The sequence below is a fragment of the Haplochromis burtoni genome, unplaced genomic scaffold, assembly GCF_018398535.1.
Source record: "Haplochromis burtoni strain Fernald_Lab_line unplaced genomic scaffold, NCSU_Asbu1 Contig_272, whole genome shotgun sequence".
Lineage (NCBI taxonomy): Eukaryota > Metazoa > Chordata > Actinopteri > Cichliformes > Cichlidae > Haplochromis > Haplochromis burtoni.
In genome coordinates this window covers 185365-210407 of record NW_024582633.1, presented here as the reverse complement: position 1 = coordinate 210407, position 25043 = coordinate 185365, and the positions used below count along the sequence as shown (strand labels likewise).

The following is a 25043-nucleotide window of genomic DNA, read 5'->3' as shown; positions in this document are numbered from 1 at the left end:
TGACATATAACTAATTGCTTTTTTTTTTTTTTTTTTTTTTTTTTAACCATGAATTGTGTTGTCAGAAACATAAAATGTTATTGCATTTATAATTGATGTAAAGCTAAACATGTCATCGTTTACACCAGCTAGAAGCTTGGTTAACATTACTGCTAAAATCTTCTGATAAGGAAATTACAAAAAAAATAAGAAATCATGAAATGTAGCAGAATGATTTTTACCTTTAGCTATGGCTGCAAGTGCAGCTGAGACCAACACAAAAACAAGCATTATCCACCAGTTATCAAAGGGTCCAAGTTCATGACGTGTTTTACTGGTGCAGGAGAGTGCATTTTTTAGGATATGCATTTATTTTCTTTTTTTCTGCTTGTGAATATCTTTTTGCTTTGCAGTTAAAACTTTTGCAAATAAAATGTGAGACCTGTAAATAAATGATGTCTCGTATTTCCTTGTTTACATCAATTACAGTACATCAATTAAATGTGTTTTCAGAAAATGGTCACAAAAAAATCAACACCAAACACAATCAAATCATGATATATAGAGATTTTTATTGCAATTAACACCTATTTTAGCCTTATATTCCAGTTTATACATTTATACAGATTGCAATGATTTTCTTACAGTACAGTGACCCATAAATAGATTGTTCCAACAGGCTAATTATTAATACACAGTGCTTTTATGTTGGTGCTGCACAAACCTGGAAAAAACATCTGCAGAGCCTGGGTCATGTCAGTTTGTCTTTAAATTTCTGACACCCATATTTAAGAATGGCTCTGTACCAACAGCCAATTGTTTAATTTTAATGCCATTTGGTATAAAGAATGACAAAGGTACAAAAATATTACTTTAAAAAATTTCTACAATATATACAATATATCTGCACTGTTAAACAAACACAGTTTAGATTATATTTTATAAATATGTATTATACTTTACCATCAGTTTGTAATGCTATGCAAGTGTACACACCTATAATAATCCAAATATGGACTTGTGTCTTACACAACCACCTTGGTAAATTGAGTGCTGTGAAGCATTTAATAGCAAGCAAACTGTTAATATTTTAAATGATGAACAAAGGGGCATCGGTGAGTGGCAAACCGTTGCCCAATGCTCAGCAGAGTAAAGCCTATGAAATTATACAGTTTTTCCCTTTGTGGCCTTTTTTCTTTTTGGATTTAGTCCATTGGCCATAAGGAGCAGAGGACATGCCTGCTACAGAGCTTGGCAAGTCATCAGTGTAATAGTGTCTGTGCGGCCTGGGCTGAGGGATGGGCTGACCCAGGAAAAAACCTTCCTCCTCAGAATCAGAGGAGGAAGATGAGCATGTAGAACACCAGTCATCATCATCATCATATAGACCCAAGAACCTTCCCATTGCTTGGCCCTGTAACCTGTAGTCGGACATGGCAGCAGAATGGGGGTGACCGTGGAATGGTTGGTGCCCCTTGGAACCGAGGGCATTCCCTCTGCGGTCCGCTTTGTTGCACATCTGGGGCCTTTCCTTAGGCAAAAGGTTTAAAGCATTGTCAGACCGGGATTTGCGGCTGCGACGCCTCCTATGGTGGTGCTGTTGGCGACCAGAGTGAAGGTCCTGGCCTTGTTCTTCAAAGTGGTACACTCTCCTTCGAGTCCGTTCACTCATAGGTGGCTGCCGCACTTGAATGTCACCATAATAGCCATTGTCCACAACATCATCCGAGAATTTGACTTGCTGCGGCCTAGACTGTGAACGTGTCCTTCTGAGGGCAGGGACATGAGGTTTGGGTCTGTCCTCCTGGGGTGCTTCTTCTAGAACATTCTCCACCTCCTCCTGCTCAGATGCAAGACTTTTTAGGGAATTTGCACTTCTGTGTAACATAGAAGAGTTGAGCGTTCCCATATTACTGGTTTTCTCACAGTCTTCTGTTTCCAGTTCATGGAAACCTTGTAGGGAATATACCATAGACCTTTCTTTATTATCACCATCTACTGAGGTTCCTAGAAAGGAGAAGAAAATTTATTACATTTCTGCACTAAAATACATCAAAATCCAACTACAGACATAGCATAAAATCATGTTATTTTCCATATCTGATTTTTAGAGTTCCATCTACTCACCAGTAATATTGGAAAGAGCAAGTGAGTCCATAGAGTCTCGGACATTCTGATCTGTCTTCTTAAATTCATCGGTGATACACTCCAAAGAATCGGTGTACCATTGTGGCTCCTCTCCCTGAAAACCTCCTCCAGCCCCATGATCCAGCTCCAACTCCTGGATTTTTCTGCTGCTTGCTGGACCTGGATGGCTACCATAGGCAGAATCTCCTAGCCCATCCTGTGATTGTGCCCAGTACATGTCAGCTTGGTACTTCTTGCTGGCAAGGCTTCCCCTTCCTCCCCCACCATTACTCCCAGCTTTTGAGGATACCTGCTTTGACTTGGTGTCCTTTTCTGCAATCCAGAAATCTGTAGGTCTAGAGTCGCTGGCTTGCTGGAAAACCCCTTGTTCCCCAAACTTTAACAATAGCTGAGTCATGTAGTCCTCGTGCTCAGCCCACTCTTCCTCCTGGTCGTCGGGTGCCTCAGTCTCATCACCGCGGCCTCTCCAGAAGTGTTCATCTGATAAGTTCATATGGGCAAGCTTGTTGGTCAGGGTGTCATCAGCATTCCCACTCAAGCCAGGGAACTTATAGTTGACAGAGGGTGAGAACAGGAGTGACTGCCGGCACTGGTCAGCTGAACGACTGCTTTTGCCAATGCGCACACTCCGGCGGGATTCACGTGAGCGCGCCGACTGGAAGGCAGAGTCAGAGGAATCGGAAGCATGCACATCTTCCCCGAGACTGCAGGCTTTGGAGCAGTAAATACGACCCTGGTATGGCAGAAAAGGACTACCCAGTAGCGAGGTCTTACAGTGGGCACAGCTAAAGCAGCTCTCAGTGGCATGCCAGTGGAGCCCATCATAGGTCATCTGAGCATGATCAACACCTGTTAAAGGGGGAGAGCAAGTTAACATTTCTCTGTTGCTTGAAATAGTATTTTAACTCCAGAAGATCACTGTCTTACCAATGTGTTCTCCACAAGCCTCACAGTACTCTGCATAGAGAGACTCAAAGCAGCCACAACAGTACGGTCTGCCGTCCTTCATGATATAACGCTGACCTCCGAGAATTGTCTCACATTCAAAACAGGAGAAGTGTTTCATGTGCCAGTGGCGCCCCTCCGCCTCAGTACACTCATCAGCAAAGATAATCTGTGGACAAAGATGTGCATTAGTTGAGACAAAATGGCCATCAACCTTTAGAAGCTTCAGATGCAATATCTATCTTTGCAACACTGTTTTTTTCTCCTTAGTACTACCTCATCACAGGCTGAGCATCGTGGTTTCAGCAGCTCAGCATGGTGCCTCCCACAGTGGATCTTTCCATCGTGGTAGAAGTAGATCAAATCCACGAGGAGTTCCCTACATGTGGAGCAGACAAAGCAGGATGGGTGCCAGCACAGCCCAGCGCTCGCCCTTGAAGCAAACACGGCCATTTCTCCACCGTTGATGTTTTCGCCGCACTGTAATTGAAAGGGCTAATTGTCAACTTTTAAAAACAACACAAGTCACATTAAGACTGAACAATTGTCATACTTTTGTAATAATGTTTGAGTCCTACATGGGCATGGATTTAGCTTCACACAAAGTCTGAGTCTGGCTACAAAAAAACATGCCTTCCATCAGCACCTGGAATCCCACTAGGTTGTTCTCAGATTAGCAGAACATATTTTATATCTGTCCTTCTGACTGACAAGAACAGGAGTGGGTGGTAGAGGTCATTTAAAAGGAGAAAGAAAAGGAAAAACAGCAGTCTCAGAGATTCATCAGTTTATGGGCACCCACTTGGCTGCTCACTGGTTATTGTTTAAAAAAAAGAACTTTATACTGAGCCTTTCCAGCCCAGACAGCAAACACTTTTTAGTCCACGACAGCATTTCTCTCGTTTCCAGCTTTCTTTCTGATCTAGATTAGCTAAATAGCCAAAAATGAGATGCAAATAGGAAACGTAGCAAACCCTTGTTTAATACCCTTCACGCATAATTATTTTTATATAAGAATACTGTTTATATCCTTAGTTCCACAAAAACTCTAGACTACTGTCTATTTCGCAGTCATCATCGTGTTATAAACAATACATAGGCTGCATGCAACGTACATGATCACAAATGCTGTTCAGAAAATTGCGAGGCAGCAGTTTTACTGTGCCCCTCCCCAATGCTTCCTTCTTCCTCTGAACACTGAACATGTGCAGCTCCTTCTTCTCCTCCTCACTCAGGGACTGGCAATAACGCACCTGGGAAAGAAGGGAATTGGTTAGGAATATGATGGCTAGTTTCACAACCACAGGCTTTTATCAATCAATCAATCAATCAATCAATCTTTATTTATAAAGCACTTTTCATACAAAAAAAAAAGTAGCACAAAGTGCTTTACATAGTTAAAAGCAGCCCACCCCACCCTCCAACTCACTCCCCACACTCTCATTAACATAAATGATGTGAATACACACATATCAATCAATCAATCAATCAATCAATCAATCAATCAATCAATCAATCAATCAATCTTTATTTATAAAGCACTTTTCATACAAAGAAAATGTAGCACAAAGTGCTTTACATAGTTAAAAGCAGCCCACCCCACCCTCCAACTCACTCCCCACACTCTCAATACACATATATCCCCCCACCCCCACCCACACACACATACACACACGCGCACACTTAAAGAGTAAAAATTGGGCTGGCTCGCATGAGCCAAGTGAGGAAACACTATAACAGGGAGCCGTCTGCACCGGGAGCCGGTCACAGACCGCAGCCTCCAGGCTGGGCACACAGCAGGAGGGAGGCAAAGGAGCCCCCCAGCCAGGCTGAGAGGACCCCCAGAGACCCAGCAGCCACAGTCGATCACAGCCCCGGTGCAGAGAGCGCCCTCTGAGGAAACACTGGAGATATGAGCAAATACGGATATATACAGGGTAAAATGATAAAATAAATAAGAACAGGATACAATATAAATATAAATAGAGTAAGAAGATTAAAAAAATGAATAAGAATAAAATCAATAAATATTAGGTAAAGTCTAAATTAATAATAGAATAACAGGATAGAATAAATAAGCATAAAATAAATAAACGCTAAGTAAAAGCTAAATTAAAAAGGTGGGTCTTGAGCCTGTTCTTAAAAACATGTACGTTCTCTGCGGCCCTGAGCTCCTCCGGCAGGCTGTTCCACAGACGAGGACCATACCACTGAAAAGCTGCCTCTCCGTGAGTATGTGTCCTGACTTTAGGGACAATTAAAAGGCCAGCACCAGAGGACCTCAGGGTCCGCGAGGGTTCGTAAAGTTAAAAGCAGATCTGAGAGATAAGAAGGCCCAAGACCATTAAGACATTTAAAAACCAATAAAAGAACTTTATATCTATATATAGATATAGATATAAGAATTGGGATGATTAATGCTTCCTGAAAATCTACTACTGAGAATAGTATATATAAGTGACCTTTTTGGATTGAGGGCGAAGTGCTTATCAGAGCAGTTTGAACAAAAGGAACTCTTGACCCCAGCTTTCCCTTCCTACACCACCCAACATATCTCCACCCACAGTCCCCGATTGAGAACCTGTTTTTTTTTGTTTTTTTACAACAGTCCTTAACAAGGGGGAAAGCAGACGTTTACACAAACAAGGCCTGTGTTTAGAGTGTAATCAAGACAGTGGGCAACAAAGGAAGACAGACAGCCGAGGCGAACTGTGGTGCCACTGCAGTGGTGGCATCACATAAAGCCTCTTTCAACCAGCCTCCCTCTCACTCTCTCTCTCGCTGAGCGGTCCTCATAAAAACCACTGCTATGGCAGGAATCCTGCTGGTGGGGGCTCACGGCAAACATCATAAAATTATCAAGTCAAAAGTAACATTGTACCCACTCTGGACGTCTACAAGCTTGCGGAACAAAAATCCCCCAGTGTGATGTCAATGGAGACATGGGCGCACATTAGTGGGATAGCAATGGAGATGGTGAGGCTTTAGCACTGCAGGATGAGTGAGCAGCATCAAATGCAGCTACTCAAACACAAGTGTTTTTTTGTTTTTGCTGCAATTTTGGTGGAAATGTGAGGGCTGAATTTTTACGAGACATGCATTTGCACACACAGGCACCAAAAATTCTCACCTCATTATCATGTGGTGGGAGTTGGTAGAGGAGCTGCTTGATTCTGAACTTCTCTCCTGGGCTGTTGACATATGGGATCTTGTCCTCAGGCAGACACGAAAAATATAGCTGGACCTGGGGGAAATATTAGGTTAAACACATGATGTTTTTGGTTGAATAAAAAGGGTTAGGGTTGGACAACTAAATGCATTCCAACTAATATAACAACTGAGCAATGGCTCAGAATTATTATTTGCAGGAGCAGAGAGTTGGTTTTGGTCCGCCCCAAAAGTAATTTTAAACCCAAATTTTCACCCGTCTTATTGCAGCCATATATTATCATTATTGCCTCGGATTCAATATGCCAATATTAACACAAATTCTTTTCCAAGAAACTAGAGAACAAGCACATTAATTTGTGATGAGACACATTCTGGGATAGCGCTATGTAAAATGTATGGAAGAATGACTTTGTGGAATCAAAGACTTTTCCCTAATCCCCAAATCAGCTTTAATTCAAAAGTGCAACACACAGCAGTGACCCTCTTTGACGATGAAAAACGCAGGAATCATCGTCTACATAAATCTGTGCTGAACAAGCCAAGACAGGTCAACAGGTCAAATCAGTTTAAGGGTTATATTTTTCAGTGATATGGTTGTCTCTACAGGGACAGGACAAAGCAGGCTGTAATTGTAGCACCCTGACCCTTGGGGCTGACTGCTAAAGACTAAACTTTATGAGGGAGGGCCCATCACAGTTAGCTAGATAAAGAGATGGGATGCCGTAGTCCTGTGTGTTAGGGGACTTCCAGCAGCTTTGACTGTCTAGAGGAGGGGTAACAGCACAGCAATTTACCCTGACAATCACCCTCAGACCCCAACAACCACCTCTACCATCATAAATTATGCACATCACGATGCTGCTACGACCCCTTATCCAGCTCACTAGGCCCGAGGAACAGCTAGCAAGCACCCAAGCTCTAGGTGTTTCAACCCTGTAGTAGTGACCTGTAATACATAGCCCATTTAGGGAATTGGCAGCAGTAAAGGCATTACAGTTGATCTATGTGGTTCCTAAAACAAGAGACCCTGCATGTTAAGGCTTTTGCTGCATTCGCTTCCCTTCTTGCCCATCACCCACTCATTGCTTCCATGTGTGTTGTTGATCAAGGGCAATGGGACGGCTACAGACTGAGTGAGAGAGAGAGAAAAGAACACCAAGCAGTGGTGAGAGCAGAGTTTAAAAATTCTGAGGATCTGGGAAAGTGCCATATCTCACCGACTGCTCAACGGACACGGCTAACAGCTCTGCCTGTGGTTGTGGAGGCGAAGACTCCGATTCCTAGCTCGACCCACTAAGTCCTGCTTCTAACTCTGCGGTATACTCATGCTGCCCTTTAGTGGCAACCTCATAGAGTCTGAGAAATCTGCCACAAGCAGTGAGAACAAGGAAGCTTAATGAAATATGTTGTCCTTCCCATAGGTGCCATTTTCCAGAGACTTGGTGTGTTATTCAGTATAACACACAGTGAATAGCGTTTATCTGGGCCAGGCAAATGGGCTATAAGGGAGTTAAAATCAGGTCAGGGCTGTTTTTATTCGCTGTCTGGAGGATACACCATTATTCGTGGTGTTGATTTAGGGAGGAAATGATTTGCGAACCAATGAAATTGATACCACAGTTATAGAGAACAGTGTCCCGGTATCCAAACGGAGCAGGCTTGATTAATCTTAGCTCAGAGCGTCTTGAACTGGTGCATTTGTAAGCCACATTGTGCTTACCTGTTCAGGTCTCAGGCCAGGTGGCACCCACGCATACTCCTCCAGTGCACAGCCTGAGTCGTCATCAGAGGTTGAGCTCCGCTGGAAGCCAGATGTCAGTTTACTGATTTTCTGCTCCATCATGAAATCTCGCTTGCGTGCCCCACCCTGGAAGCCAGCCACCAGCCCCGCTGCACTCACCAGGCTCATCGGGCTCTCTTTTTACTAGACAGGTGAGATGAAAGGATAGGAAGATGGGAAGTACCGGGATTTGAGAGAGGACAGAAGGGGGAAGAGGATAGAAATATAAAAGAAAACAAAATAGAAATGTTTGTCATCAAGCCATGACATCAGTTCCTACGTCCTCACATCTTAATCCAGCTCTCTCATGTCAGTGCTATTCCGCTGATTGTTAACCGCTTGCTGAGTCACACCATTGCCACCTCTTTCATGAGGCTCACAGCACCCCTCAAAAACCCATAATGGTATTTAAGCAAGCTTTTTTGGTTTACTTTTAGTGATGAGTCTACTACATAAAGGCACTCATAAAGACAACTCCATCCTTTCACCGCTATTATGGTAGCAGTTAAACACGTGCCTTCCTCATGTGGTTTTTGGGGGTGCAGAAATTCCCAAAGCTTCATGAGGTGATGTTCTATCTCATTATAGTGACAATAACAAACTATTCAGAAGTATAAACTATTTGAAGTTGCTTATAACTGTGACCATTTCTTATTAATCTTCTGCAGGTTTAAAATAATTTGTTAGGTTTATGTCTGTATGAGTCATCCTTTTACTTTACTGAGAAGCTGATGATGCTATGCCCCAAGGGAGGGGGGTGGAGTTCAACACATGGGATTTGATCCTAGCTTGATCAGTTGAGCCCGAGGTCTGTATAAACACAAGCCTGGCTTTAAGACGAGGCCACCATATGGGAAGCGTCCACAAGCCTGCTCTCTCCCTTCATCTCTTCTTTTTCTTTGGATTGCAGCAGGTTGGAAAACAAACAGTGAGCGCCTGATCGTTCTTTCATCTTTTAGATGGACAGGGAGCGCAGTGCCAGACAGGTGAAGCAGCTGGATGAATGCAGATGAATAGAGGCTGACATGGATGGATAGGACTAACTGATACTGACACTATAACCTGAGGCAACAAACAGAGCAGGGAGATAAAAGACTCGAACTGTACTGACCTCTATATATGTGGCGTCTGCAGTTACTAATGTCTTACAGAAAATCCTAACTTTTGCAGACGTGACTGTTGTGATGAGGCAGAAACAAACTAAATCTGTGCAAAGCTGGATAAAATTAAAGAAATAGCGAATAAATAAAATCACTTAATTTATTTATTAATTTGTCTTTAATGTTCAGAATATACCCGGACGGAAGGAGGGAGGGAGGGAGGGATGTCCAGAGTAACTTTAAAGTGATTATTTGACATGCAAATTCCAAGCAAACCAGGTTTTGGAATAATCATTAGGCAACCCCATCTGCCCTGATCTTTATTCATCCCTCTCCAGTCATCCCATAACTTTATTTCCTGGACTCCTGTAAGTATTTAGGACCACGAAAACACAGTCATAATGAATGCGTGTGCAGTTGTGGTAATTTCTCACTAGCCAAGAGCTCTAACTGAGATCAAATGGGAGCCCAGCCAGCATCCAGCAGCCTGGCCCTTGCACCACTTCCCCCCTACCCAAGCCTTGAACCCCTATGGACAGCAAAGGTACAGAGAGCCACAGAGAGACAGCTGAGAAAACCAAATACACTCGAGGGCAAGCCTTTGAACATAGAGATGACAGCATAGGGGCCTTAAAATCTGCTTTCTGCTCAAATGATAAATAGACCGACCACCAGTGCCACCACAACAGGTTTGAGACTGATTCTGGGAGACTTTGGAACTCTAACGGATGGATGGAAAAGCAGTCTTTCCAAGATATTTTGTTTGTTTTGATGATGATGTAAAAGAGCACCGTCTAACAATTCAAATTTCCCATAGGTGCTGGCTGACCTCAAAAGCCATATCATTTTTATAGTCGATCAAACCACTCAATGATCCGTCCTGCCCCGAGGCTGGAGGCACTGTCATCGCAGAAGAGACCACTCCCATCACGACAGAAATGTTTCGTCATAGTACAAAAGATGATCAGAATCTCTTTGAAAAACGTTGCTCTCTGTTGTAAAAAAGTAGACCCAGGTCATTCCAGCAGGTACTTCAAGCTTTTTATATAATTTTATGCTGCTTAACCTCTGTAAGGAATATGCAGACACAGGCTACTCTACACACAAATACATAGAATACAGAAATAACTATCAATACCTTGTCAAAATCAGGTGCTCGTGTCGATTCACTCTGTTAGTGAAGACTGATATATTAGCATGTCAGACCTTTCTCTGATGATTAACAGATCCACGAGACATGCAGGTTCAGGCAGCAACTGGCTGTTCATATCAGCTCATCTTTCTCAAAGACAAGTCAGCCACTGTGGCATCGCTACTACTAATGACTGACAAGCCCCCCCCTTAAGCTTATCCAGTCATAGACTATCAGTGTTAGGTGTGATGATAATGGTGTTAAAGGATTCCTGGGCTTTTGGGAGGGTTAATTTAGGCTGCCTTGTACCATAAAGTGTCAGGTCAGGCGGATTGGCTTATAACATATCCCGTTAAAATGCCTCTGATGCCCTAAACAATGGTGCCTTTGTCAAGTCACTGAAGGTTTTATCCATCAAGAGTCTGTTTATCTCTTTGCAAGTATTTTTTTTCCTGAAGATGCCACGTTTTATCTTGTCACATATGACAGTCGAAGCCCTCGAACCCAGATAACCTGTCTTCAGATGAGAGAGCTAGGGATGGAATAAGGCACTCTGTTGTTCTATTCATATCTATTGACTTGCAAATGAGACCAAAATAACCTACAAAAATGTGCCCTTGTTTGAGAACAGCTTGGGTTTCACGTGGGAGATAGCTAACTATAGGCAGGTTCAGTCAGGAGGCAAGAGGCTCACTTCAGAGCCACACATTTTAATCAGGCACAAAATCACTCATGTGCTACATTTGCTGGAATTCTTGCTTTCGCATGTTGGCTGGGTATCTGCAAGGATGTCTCACACAGCCAAACCTGACTCACAGGAATGTCAGGCTTGAACTTTAGCCAGGCTCTCGAAAGCAATACGGGGTGCGCGCAGCTCTGTGTTAAGCAAAAGAAAAAAAGTTTCTCATACATCTACAGCTGGTTGCATGCTAATTTTTCCTTTATCTGTCATGCAGTTCATTTCCTCTGGCTTTACCCGAAACAATTCCTTAACATTTTGAATGACAGAAGCACTGAGCCAGCTAACTTCACCGTGCTCATACTGACTGACTCATCACTCAGGCTGGCTTTTATAGTTTTTCCCTCTAACAAGGGATCTATGGTTTGTGAGATTAGTTTTAACCCTCTGCCCCCCTTCCCTTTTCACCCTCCACCCCACCCCCCAAGCCCCTGCCCTGCCCTCCTCCCACACTAGCCAGACCCCTGCAGTCCCGAATGTTTAACAGCCCCTCACTCCTTTGTAAAGGTGCTTGTTAACATGGCTTTGGGAGCTGCAGGTCTGCATATCTGACTGATCTACCCACAGAAGGTAGTGGGGGTGCTATTAGACTGAGGATAAAATGGGGTGACTGACATGTATGAAAATGTTAATGTCCTTTTTCCACAAAGGAGAGGGAAGTTAAGTCATGCCAGGAGAAAAAGGGAAATCTTTAACAGACGCGCTTGCTTTGAAATGTTTTCAGTGATTGCTGATTTGAGAACATCCCACGACTTGCTGAAGGAGGGAAGAGCCCCGTGTTCTACGGAAAGCGGACAATGGAGCTTACATTCCCACAAATGCTGCATAACAGGACCTCGGTGACTGTGTGGGTTCAGACGTGTTTCATTAAAGAACAAAACAACCACTTATTTGAGTTCACCCTGAAGAACGTCCTGTCTGACTGTAATGCCCGACAGCAGTGGTGCGCCTAACTACAGTGCAATGCATTATTTATCGCTTTGTTGAATACAGAACTCTTGAAGGACCCCATGCAGCGACTGACCAATAAATACAATCAACAGTGACATTTTTAAATAGTGTTCGACAACACTTAAACCATAGTCCCCCCCCTCCAAAAAAATCCAGACACTGGAGCTTTGGATTAACAGCCCTTGAGAGAGTGCACAGGAAAAATAAGCAACTTCTGGTCTGAATTACTGTCTATTTCTTTAGGAAGTGGATGATGGACAGGCACACAACCCAACACAGTGTTCTCTGTCAGTTTAGGCTGGCCCTACTTGTTTAACTTGGCTTCTGCTAGCTGGGTAATGCAGGATAGGCTGTAGTTGGGAGAGAAAAACAAGAATTTCTGTTCACTGTCCCTGCTTACTTAAGCTTGAAGTCAGACAAACTCAGTTTATTTTTCATGTCCAACAAGATTGAAAAATATGCAGCATATTATTTATCTCCGTGCACACACGCAAATATTTAAAAAATCACTGCCTGTCAGCCTTTGGCTGTTAATGTAGTGTCAAAAACAGAAGCAAAAAAACCAACCTCTGGGCCAGATGAAATTCATTAGAAAAATTACACCCCTGTGCTAAACTAGAAGCCTCGTGCCTAAAAAATAAATAAATAAATCACATTTTAAAAAGCTGAACTTGTAATTGAGTAGTATTTATGATTCAAAAATGAATAAAACTACACAGCATCATCAAATCAAAACCTGGAAAAGCGACACAAAATTTGATACCAGTCAGATTAGAAAAAGTCAAGGTCAAAATGCTACTGAAAAAAGAGCTCGACGGGAGGATAAGTTACGCAGTGCAAAGGCGCTATAAGGAGTTGGAGTTTGGTCAGCTTATGGAGGCCTCTGTTTGTGGCCGGGGAGTGTTTTTTCAAGACCAAATGGATGGGAGTGACATCCCCACAGAGATATACACTACTGTGCTGGCCAGCATGAACTAAGATTCAACACACAGCAGCAGACTTCAAACGCACTAACTTGTGCATGAGACCTAAAATCAAGTCTGAGACAACTAAGAGACAACTTCCACAAAGACCAGAAATTGCCTGTATTTGGGATGTGCTACATGTTTTACAGGCGAAACATGCATTTGCAATCAAGCCATCCACACATTCATTCAAATACATTTAATCAAGGAGTTACGGTGCAACTTTTCCATTTTCTTTCAGCCTCACTACAACCAAAGCAAAGCTCTCAGAGGAACCGGTTTACATCTCATTCATTTTCCTGCAGGTCTTACCTCAGTGTAGGCCAACTCTCCTGACGTGAATAGAGAAAACGGATCTTGTCGCCACTATATCCAGTCTTAAATTGTTCTGCACTCCATATCTATGTAAGCTCCTCTAAACTCTAAATCCAGGACAGCAGCAGCCAGGCTTCTCTACCGGAGCTGTCAGCACAGTAACAGCCCATATCAAAGCTAAGACTGTATAAAGTCAGAGAGTGAGCGAGGTGTGTGTGTGCATGTGCGTGTACACAGAGGAGCCCAACCAGATGGTCATCCCACCCTCCTCTCTGTCAAACACTCCTCCTCCTCCTCCCCTCCTCTTTCTTCCAACCCGGCCCTCTTAACCTCAGCCCGGCCCTTAAACTCAGAGGCAGCGAGTCATGGCTGGGTATGGCAGAGTGAGGCGTCTCTTGCTTCAGTCAGCCCCCCCCCCCCTCGTACTTCAAACACACGCTCCCAAATGAGAATCGCTGGTAGAGCTCGCAGAAACCGTGCTTTAAAGCAGCACATCAGTGATGGCAGAGCTTGTTTTGCCAGGCTAACCGCCCCGTATCCACAACAGCTTTCACATGACGCTCTTCTTTCTTCTTCCCTATCAACGGCTTAAAGATGTGGGGACGGCGGTGAATGTTGAGTCAGGATTTGGTTTATTTGGTGGTTTGACATTTCCTTTGTGCCTACATGTAAAGTTAAAGAGAGCTGTCTGCTAACAAAAGTTTTGATTATAGGCTTATTGTTAGATCAAATGATATATATATATGTATTTTAATTCTATAGAAAGATTGGTTTCAAGCATCACAATAACTTTTTCTACTACCTGAATGTGATGTCAGCATTTCTGTATGAGACCAGTCATCCGGTTGTGAATCAAAACGAGTCCTCCATGCAAGTTACTCCAACCACAAAGCCTCACACTGTCTAAACTAAACACACACATGTAACCAAAGTTATCTCCGAGATGAAACGATTAGGTCACTATTTGATAAACAGAATTAACTGGTCTTAATAGTTGCTCAAAATTAAGATATTATATATTAGCAATATAATATGTATTGTCAGTGAAAACAATCATTACCCTAATGTTTACTCTGTTATCACAAATGAGAAGGAATTAAAATGACAGATATCTATAAAGCCCAAACGTACAGATCCACCCACGCAGTGAAACTCCCCGGAGAGGACTCTGTTGACCTCTGCCTCTCCTTCACCTCTGCTGGAATGCCAGAATGTGATCCTCTTGCTCTTGCCTCAGAAAATAAAAGTTGCTGGTTCAGGTCAAACTCTGGACAGTTGCACCTTTTGCATCCTTTTGTGGTTGTTTAATTGCAATATCAAAGTGTTACTTTTGCCCAAAAGGACATGTTTACGGTGGACATAACTTCCAGAGCACTGCAAGTTCTTCCTCATCAGAGAGGTTTCACTGTCGAGTATAAAAACACTTAGACTGTAAAACAAAGCAGTAAGGCATTTTACTAGGAAGCAAGGAATCTATTAAACTGGTCAGATTTCTTTCTTTCTAAACATTTTAGAAGCTGTTTGTTCTTAGGAGATGCAATGTTGGGACCTAACTCTGTGAATGGTGTTTTTCTTTGAGGATTAATATAGAAAACGTTTTATGTAATGCATTGAACTTAATCAAGCGGAGAATCATTGTCTACATGCGAAATACTCAGTTGGCCTTTTAAAAAAAAAGTTGTTTAAAAAAATTAATCATATATTAAAAAAAGGCTAACAACTCATTTCTAGCACATGATGGACACCATCTGAGTAGCACTTTTTCCATCCTCCACACGCCTACATACTTTACACCATTATGTGCCAGAATATCACAGCTTGGGTGGTGAATGATGGCTGTCATTTCAATGGAAAAAATGGAGCTTATATCTGTAAATATTCTGTTTATAAAGTACGGGATTTAACCCCTGCCAGTGCTCTTGCAGTCGAGCACTGGGACAAAGCCATTGTTGCAGTCAAGGCCAGGGAGGAGAGGAGCCCTTTCACAGCAAACTTCAGGCCTTTGTGTTAATCCAAAGACCTAAGCACCATGCTCCATTAGCAAGTCTTTTAGGGGAGGAACAACACAATGTACCCCCGTCCCCCAAAAGGAGGATTCATGAAATGCAAAGCTAAGATGGTTCCTCTAGTGTGGGCAAAACACCAGACCTGAATTGTTTTTCATTTCCTCAACATACAGAAATTAATAACCTGCTTATTTCCCACAAGAGAGAAACTCAGATATGAATGTGCAGACATCTCATCAAAGACATCTACCCAGGAACGCGCAGAGTGGCGAGTATCGATTTATGATTACACCACTCTAAAGTTAGAAGTAGCCGGCTGCACAGTTCAAGGTTCGCCGCAGATAGCTGAAAAATATAAAGTCGGACAAGTCACGGATCCCCGACCCTTGACCTGTGAGAACACCAGATGACCCATAAATCTATGGCCCTAGGGATTTACAGCCCTTTCCTCTGTCATATTTACAATGACCTGAACAGCATCTCACACCTGGTCTGTATCTTCTCACTGCTGTAAAAGAAGAAGAACAAAACAAAAAAAGCATCCTGTGCTACTGGCAAAGTAGTTCTGAACTAGCACGCCCTGACAATGACAGGACAGGGAAGATGACCATCAGAACCATCACCTGTGATAAATCTGCATTCTTAACACAATCCCAAAGCAGGGAACACATAAAACTAAGAATCTGGTCAAGCATTATTGCTATATCTACCACTAGTGATTCTTATAGTGGAATTAGCACAAATTAACATTATTAACTGTTTGTATTAGTCAAGTTTTGGACTACCACCGAAGGAGGCAAATGGAAGGTCAGTCTCTAACTCACAGCTATTGCTGAACTATTGTTGAGAGTTGCTCTCGCTAGTGTGTGAGCCACCTTATAAAAAGTAGGCATTCAAGGTTTAAATGACTTGCCAAGGGGTATTAGCAGGACACAGGCCCAACAAAAGCTTCAGTTATAAAGACCAATAAAAGCCTATCACCCTACAGTAACAACAATCCTTTTTACGCCTTGAAAGAGGGAGGAAAAGGTCAACTGGTGGAGCAGTCAGCGCATTGATATTGACTTAGCTAGATTGGCACTGACAAACTCAGGTCAGACTGTGGGCTTGTTAGCCCTATAACCCTCACATAACCCCTTTTTACTGTTTCAGTCTGACACATTGGAGGCAGCTGAGGGCAAAGCTTAGATCTAAGCTTCGTTTCTGACAGGAGACATTTGTAAAAATTAAAGAGAAATATCTGCTCATTTGATACTTGACCCCATAAGATCCCGTGTTTCTCAAGGGTGCTGAATTGGAAAAAATTTATTGGACTCTATTGCTAATGAGCTACAACTACATGTGAACATTTCCACTTCAGCTGAAATTCTAATTTCCTCATCAACCAAATAGAAACACAAAAGTTAACGATGCTTAAAAAATGTCGATAATAGAGGCCACCTGGTTTTATTTATTAGATTACTGTAATGCTATTGTCTAAAACCAATAATATAATAGTGATGAAACAGATGATCTATGAATGGGCCTGGCTGCATGGAACCAATCTATGAACAAACACTATTTCTTTACTCATTAATTTCTGCTTTATTCAATTTGCCACACTGGTGTTGTGTCATGTATGATGTAATGCAACACGTTCTCAAGTTGCAATAAGCAGCACGCGGCATGCTGCATCAGCCCATTGTTTCTTCGATTTATCGTTAGTGCTTTGCCAAACGTTGCAGACGCGCACGATCGGGACGCCTTGTTTTTCACCCTCAATTTGACACCCTCTCACACAGTTGTAAAAGCCGGACCTCATTGGGAACAATGGAAAGTGGAGCGACAGAGCTCCTGGGGCTGTTAAAGAGAGGAAGCCCCTTTATTTGAGGATGCTATAACTCAACAAAAGCCTGTGGCTGTCTACACACAGAGCAGGCTAAGGATGAATGGGCTGCTCTTAGACTACACACTTGTGCTAACAAAAGCGGTGGATCAGCAAAGGGCAAAGCCACTCATGTGTGGTCTCCATGGGCAAACTGTGACGAGTATATACATAAAATAGCTAAACAGTCCTATTAACACCTCAAACCAGCATGTTCGGCCAAAAAAATCTCTGCTTTAACACCGTCTTGTTTCTTCAGCTGAGCTTTGATATGATCTTGGTGACCTTAAAAGCTGTTAAATTATATGACACGTGATAAGGTTTAATTACTCCTCTTAAAACAGCACCCAATTTCAAAAAGGTTTAATTTATGACCTCAAATTTTCAGAGAATCTAACACACGTGCACGCACCACGGCCCCTCACACTTGATGGGCTTTTCTCCTTAACTCTCCTCGAAGTTCAATAGTATATCCTTCCTCTGGAAATGGAACTATTTCCTGTCTTCCCAACTTCCCACCAGTTCAAACTGTCACCTGAATGAACACGGGCAACACTTTAAAATGAAGCACTTTCGTGTATAAGGAGACGACGCGGTCCAGCAAAGAAGAAGTGGCTGACAACTCCCACACGTGGAAGCATTTTCCTGAGCCTGGCTTCAAAAGGCAAACCGTGGAATCCAACAATACTCTGAAACAGTTAAGAGCTGCTCAGTCAGGATCCCACTAATGATTAACATTCCTGAAGAAACGCTCTGTTACAGTCTTTTTAGAGCGTTCTAATTAAACACATGCTCCAGTGCCACAGCACAGAGGGAACTTGCAACTGCAAGCGGGGATGCTTCTTTCCAACTCGGCTTAATTGGACACAATTTAAGTCATTAAGGTGGTAGTAAAACAGCAGAAAGAGCAAAGGAGAGGCCCAATGATCTCCCCTGTAAGGCTCCCTGTTGCTCTGATGTTGTTGACCCTTTCACCTTCTCATGTGACTCACATTAAAAAAGAGGGGTGGAAAAAATGTACAGCTGAAGTTAAATCCAGTCCAGAAAGACCCATACTGGCTTGTTAGTTAAGCATGTATAATGTAGTTGCAAAACTGAAGTAGACCATGAGGTTATACACGTTTGGAGGTCCTGTATCCTATGAGGCAAAGTTGTACACGAGTATCTTTGCATGTGTTTGCCACATTGGGCTGCTTTTATTAGTATTCCTCTTGTTGTGCATTATTGATCATCGTGTTTCTACCTGATCTTGCTTGTTGACATAATCTATACCGGCTTTCTATACATACACTGTCTTAAAGCATGAAAGATGCTCTTTTCCATAAAGATGATCACTCGACTATACGGATCTTTTTCAGTCTACGAGACAAGAAAATTGCATTTTTGAGGCAGAAAAGGAGGAGAGAGAAACAATGAGCATGAAACTTTTAAAGACTTCTTTCCAGGTTAAGCTTTCTGCTGTTACTGTATACTGGTCCCAAACCAATACTCTAATTTTTAAGAATCATAAAACCTTAATTATACCATCTCAATATGTGCTTTTTACATTTCTATTTTCCTCTTAATGTGAGTCAGGAATCGACTACTTCTTTATAGAAATGTGCTGTAATGTCTATGTCAAGTGTGAAGCGGTGTTGAGGATAGTGGCTGATATTTTGCTGGTGCATCATGACCCATTGACAAAATTGCCATTGGTTGCTTTCCATTATAAAAAGACTCTCACTGATTAAATCCCTGAATTAAATCAATTCTTATTCTTTACACCCATTTTTGGTCGCCATGTCTTTAGGGTCAGGCTGACATCTGTGGTTTGAATTAGTTGTTAGAGTATTAGAGCAGGTATAACTTTTCAGTAGTTAATGACCTGTCCAGCTTACCAACAAATGAGTTGGAGCATGTGAATGTTTCACTGTAAACATGGAGAGGTCCAATCTGAAGCCCTCTGGGAGCCTCGGTCAGTTTATCAGCTATACAGACCAGACATTAGTGGCTGGGATCAGCTTGTGTGTGTGTGTGTATGTGTGTGAGTGTGTGTGTGTGTGTTGGCAAAATGTGTGGAATGGAAAAAGGGACGCAACTGGCTGCATTATCACCCTCAAAATTACAGATCCCAATCCTCCAGGGCAAAGCCCATTCCTAGAAACCTTGCATGTAATGTGTCTGTTACTGTCAGCATCAGCGTGTTATTTTTGGAGCTGCTAATACTGAGGTCACTAATGACACCAAGCCATCTTCAGCGATGGAACACGTGAAGGAGTTTAATAATATCTGTTATGTTTCTTTCCCAGATCCAAAAATGTCCAACGAGCTCTCTGAAGTGTGCTTCTGTACAAACAGGTCACATACAAAGATGCGCACATCTGCTGAGCCCCTGCTTTCTGTTTTCTTTGGGAGCCCAGCCCCTAACAGGAAGACAGCGTGAGCACAGCAAACAAAAACCCGGCTCTTTGAACTGGCCTCTCACTAGGAGCTGCCATCGGGTTGTTGTGGCCAAATGAAATGAAATGTTTCTGCGTCAGCTCGGTGAAGCCACTGTGGGCCTCAGGCTGCTCCTCTGCAACACATGTCCTCAGCTGGCCTTTGCCAATATTAACCCATTTGTATGTTACCCACATTTACTCACCTTTACTGTGATGCATTTTCTCAGTGTGAACAGATTACTGAAAATTATACGGGTAGCACATATTATGCATAAATCGAATTTTCGTAAATGACAGCTGTCAGATGGCGGTCAGACTCAAAATAAAGAGGATGATGAGTACATCAGGCAATTCTTGCTCTTACTCTTTAACAAATATAAAATAAATGTGGTTTTGGTTACAATGTCTGGCTAAACAACTTGAAGTTTGATTTAACTTTGAATATGGCATTTTTTTCTCCCTTAAAGCTACACAGCTTAACTATACTGGATCTTTTTCTTCATTTTAATACAATGTTTCAACTGAATTCAGTTCTTACTGAACAAAAATTAATCAGAGTATTAATATCAGCATTGTCTGCATGTTCTGCAGAGAAATTATGGGTCCTGGATTCTATACGCATGCTACATCGACACTAATTGCACATTGTTTCAATGGCACAATGCGAGGGATATGCCAGAAATAGCTTAGAGGATCCACCCCTGCAACACATAAGACCCAAAGCTTCCACTGCCATACAGCACAGGTCCCCCACCCAGAGGTCTTGCATCCAAGCCAAGACATGTTTGCTTGCTAGGGGAAGATTTATACACAATATTGGGCAGGTTTAATGTTGCACTTGATTGGCCTATACATTAGGTGACCTTTTGCCCTTGCAAGTATTGATTGCTGTGACACATGTATCTTATGTTGTACCCAACCTCAAATCCACTTATATTTCAATCAAATATTGTATGGTGCATTGAATCTAGCATAGTAATGTAATTGGGTTTCTACCATATTCAAACCTTACATGTTTATTTGACAAAGAACTTTCAGTTATTAAACATTTAGTATTGGCTTTGATTAGGAATTGGCTACCATGTATATCCCTAACCCTGACACCCTGAAGTATAGTGTTGCTTGAAACTACAGTAAATGGACGATCGGCTTTGAAGCCAAAAATATGTAAAACTTTAAGTGAAACAGGCCTAAAGCTGGAATGGGGTAGTGCATTGACATACTGCTTTTTGTCCCTTTTAATCTTTGTATGATATATTGTAAGAAATGTTTTAAATGAGTTATTATAGTCAACTTCAGCACTATGCAATTTGGGAATACATCACTCTGCATGCATTTATTTTCCAACCTAATTACTGGTAGAGGAAAATATGGCAACTTTTATTAACTAAACCTTCTTAGAGGAATATTCTGGCAGATTGTCCCTACTGTAACCTTTCTGGGGGGGGGGAATTCCCCGGAAATACCTTTGTTGTCAGCTGAAAAATCTCTTGCCCAGCCCTGCAGCGTCCATTTTTAAACCCTGCTGACCTTTTCCATATCATCCACGCTCACTGACTACACCCCTGTGACAATGCCAACAGGAGGAACAAGAGCCACAGGAAGGGGCTGAGTTGGGGGAGTGTGTTTTGCATATTTTCAGCCGGGGGTCCGGAAAGCTTTAACTGAATCCCCCGTTGTGTGCTGGGGAAGTGAGCTGGGCTTTTTAATGACAACTCTGCGTAATATGTTTTCTTTTGCTTCTAGTCCTGCGATGCTTTGATTGCTTGGATGGATCCCTATAGATGTGGAGGACAAAGAGAAATCACACCATTCTGCAAGCATTCCCGTCTGGCGCAGATGAATTTCCAGAGCCACAAAAGTTGCTGACATTTGGTATCTTTACATCTGTTATTCCACCTTCAGGCATGTTGATGATAATCAGCTTCTTAGCAATGCACCATGATTATCATGCAGTATACATCCAAAGCCGATCATCATGCCTATACATGGTGACGATAAAGAAACGTGTGTGTGTGTGGAGTATGACTTTCATCATCTTGGTGGTCTGATGGTTGGTCGCACAATTATGCTGTGTGGTTGCAAAAGATCTGCTGGGGCATTAAACTCCTGTCTGCAAGCCAAACCCGTTTTCCTCTAACATCATCCTGCAGCTCCCAATAAACAGAGTTGTGCCTGGAAGCGCTAAATCACTAACTACCTCTAATCACTTTAGAATAATGCTTAACATGTGGATCCAATGTGCGCCACCGCTTCGGGCACATTTCCCACTCTTATACATGATGCCGTTTGAAAATTACACAAGGGGAACTGTACCGTATAGCAAGCACAAAGTTATATTCTGTCCTGCAGGAAGCAGGATCCACAATAGTTATCCCAAACACCACAATCACACTGTCACAGGGCCCTAAACTTGACCATCTGAGCCGCCGTCCAATTCAGCCAGGCCCAGTGACCACAGCTTCAGGGACCACCGGCGTTTAAACAAGCCGTATTTCTTCCAATCTCCTGCCAACCTACCACAAACAGTTTACAGTCAGTGGACTCTGCTCTCTGGAGTTTGTCTATGGCAACTCGACTCCAGTGCCACATCTCCCCATCCAGAGCCGTGAAAGACTGGCCTCCTCTGACAGATCCTCACAACACACGGCCCCTGTCCTGCTCTGCTTTTAGCCCCGCTGCGGTGAGCTGGACCACGTCTGGGGGATAAAAGGCTGCCAGAGTGTTTGGCTTGCAGGCAATTTACGCGGACGCAAAGGTGATTCATTCTAGCTTCGCACAAACAGGCCTCTGTGTAAATTTCACTAGTGCTGGGCTTTTAAATCAACATTTGGAAACGTATACATATGGGCACCAGGGCTTAAATTCTGCCCCTTCGCACTTAGCTCTGCAGACTCTAGCGCTCTCCAACACCTACTTACAATCTCTCTCTCTCCTAAAAACCATCACCTTTTCTTAGCAATGCATTGTAGTACTAAAATAAACCATCAACATAATCTACTGTTATGAAGCAAGTGCACATAAACATCAAGCTTGCTGTGAAGGATCAAATCTGTTCCCATTCCTGAGTCCAAAAATGATGATGAGGCCAACTACACCCCCCACCCCTTATGTTCACACACAATCCTGCACAAAGCACTTTAAAAGTCTTCTGATTCTATTAATGGCATCTTTGAAGCACCTCGAGGCTTTGCAAATGAGACGTGAACAAGCATGGTGTGGCATGTGGTGCTGGTCCAAAAGCACCACTTTGTAAATCATTTAGTCCATAAATAAACCTAATATTCTGAGAGACTTCTTACCTTTAGCAGATCATTCAAAGTATAAGCTCACATGCCCCCTTTTCATTCTCAATCAAGTAAACACTGATGCCTGCAGTACGGTAAAGTAAGAGATTTTAGTGGCTATGCAGCATTATTTGACACATTAAGTACCATGTGCAGTGAAATACAATGTAAATCATTAATTTGAAAGTATGAAAATATGTATTAGCTACTGGATCCTGAATTTCTTTAAACATGGGCTGTGGTGACACTGATATGTCTTTGTTATGTGCTGAGCACTAAAGTGCTAATAAACTTTTATTTATATGAAAATTCAAAAGATTGTTTGCCTTATTTGGTTAACTCCTGACTCCAAGGCAGTGAAGCCGTCAACCTGCAATCTGGCCACTAGGTGACACCACCACCTTAACTCTCTGTGCTGCCGTTTCTATTCCTGCTCATATCTGTTCTCTCTCAAACTACTTCTTTGTTTGATGTTTTTCTGGACTGGCGAGCGAAAAAAAATATTTAAAGTGCGGTAATAATGGCTGGGTGGGGTTATATCTGAAAACAGTTTCTGGTACAATTATAGCAGGAAATGACCTTGGAAATCATACTGTGATGATACTGTCCAGAGTCTGGAGTAAACATACCTGCTTTGTGTTGTCAAAGTGCTCCATTCTTTTAAATCCAGTCTTACTTAAATTGCCATGCAACGTCTCAAATCACGTCCACAAACCAACAATTTAGTGTCCAAATAAAGACCACACCACTCTCTTCCACCTAGCTCTTCATGGCTAACTGCCCCGAGCTCAGCAGTGCTTTGTTTTCATCCACTGTGCTCAGTGACAGATTTCAGGTTTGAGTCTTGCTTTTACACTTAGTCGAAAGTGGGTCTCCTCAAAAAGACACGCTCAGGGTTTAATGGCTTCCCCCCCTGGTCCATTGAGGACAAATTATTATTTCAGGCAGCCTTGGTTAAATATAAACAGTATGTGCTCTCCTGTGTCTCGTAGGTTTAGCTCTTTGTATCACAGCTGAGGATGGAAATATGTGAAACTTGAGGGTGTGTCATTTTTCTCCAAAGGAAGGGCTTTATGGCATGTTTAGCTCTGTGAGAGGTCCATTAGGAGTGATGAATTCACTCAAGAAGGTTAGAGTCCTTTCCCCCTTTTTTAAGTTCAAGCTTTTTTAAATAGATATTTTAGGCTCTGTTTTAAACCCACACAGAGCAAAACAAAGTATATCAGATCAAAACAAGCTATCAAGAATAAGTTTCCAGATGTTTTCATGTAGCTATTTAAATACAGTTAAAATACCCTAAATGTTGACGTTCTCACCTCATACATCATGGTAAAGAAGAGGGGGGAGTTTAAAAAAAAGTGGGACTAACTTCTCATGTGTGACTAAGTTCTGGTTCACTCAACAACAGTCGTGACAGCTATGCGAAGCCTGTGGCGGCGGACAGGCAGCGGTCACGGTGCGCCGACCAGTTGTCACCGAAGTGACAGGCGACAGCTGAATCTATACATCTGGAGGCCCCAGGGACGCCACGTCCGAGTGTCTCTGGTCAAGTTTTTTCAGCGTCAGAGAAACGAGGTTACTGTGACTGTACGCGCAGGGAAAGTGAAACGTGTCTCTTTGGAGATGTCGCTGCGTAAAAGCCCCCAAAACTGCGCAGGGAAATTAAAACAGGTTTGCTGACTTTATGTGGATGACACTAGTGGCATATGGTCTCTGCAGAGTATGTGCGTGTGTTTCACAAATGCTTAAAAGTTGTTGGAGTTTTTGTTTGTTTGTTTGAAATTAAAGTATCGTCAGCTTTTCCACCGATGCATTTAGAGTAATTAGCGTAAAACTGCAAAAATAACACAGCCATCATAAAAAACAAAAAACAAAACAAAAAACAAGCAGAGTGGGTGGGATTGTTTACAAACTAGGTAGACCTGAGTTAAACGCTCTAAATGACTTAGCCTGCTCACCTCCAAAATTGCTCAGTCGCAGTGAACCAAGTATCCAGAACCAATATTCCCGAAGTTAGAAAAGCTGCGTCTCATTGGTATTAGATGCACAGTCCAGAGAGGATGTCCCGGAAAGCTGAACCGAGAGCTGCGCAGAGCGATAAGCTTAAACCCCAGATACTGAATGCATTGGAGAGGAGTGCTGAGAGAGCTTGGTCTTGACTTCTCTGTCACCACATCCCAGTCGTTTCAGCGGCGCGCGGTGCGCTGTGGTGCTCCTCTCAGCGGTCACAGTAAAATGACA

At 42.6% G+C, this 25043-nt stretch overlaps 1 protein-coding gene across 2 annotated transcripts; it reads right to left on the bottom strand.

The window, feature by feature from the left end:
* Positions 1-45: 45 nt before the first annotated feature.
* LOC102293030 (prickle-like protein 1) lies at positions 46-25043 on the bottom strand. 2 transcript variants are annotated; one of them, XM_005939760.3, is made up of 8 exons: positions 13223-25043; positions 7964-8167; positions 6203-6316; positions 4188-4325; positions 3349-3552; positions 3055-3241; positions 2107-2976; positions 46-1986 (listed from the first exon to the last, which is right to left on the bottom strand). In XM_005939760.3, exons 2-8 carry the CDS (start codon positions 8150-8152, stop codon positions 1136-1138), a joined length of 2553 nt encoding a protein of 850 aa, XP_005939822.1. In that variant the 5' UTR covers positions 8153-8167; positions 13223-25043; the 3' UTR covers positions 46-1135. The 2 variants fall into 2 exon arrangements, with proteins under 2 accessions (XP_005939822.1, XP_005939821.1); XM_005939759.2 differs by having other exon boundaries at positions 24761-25042.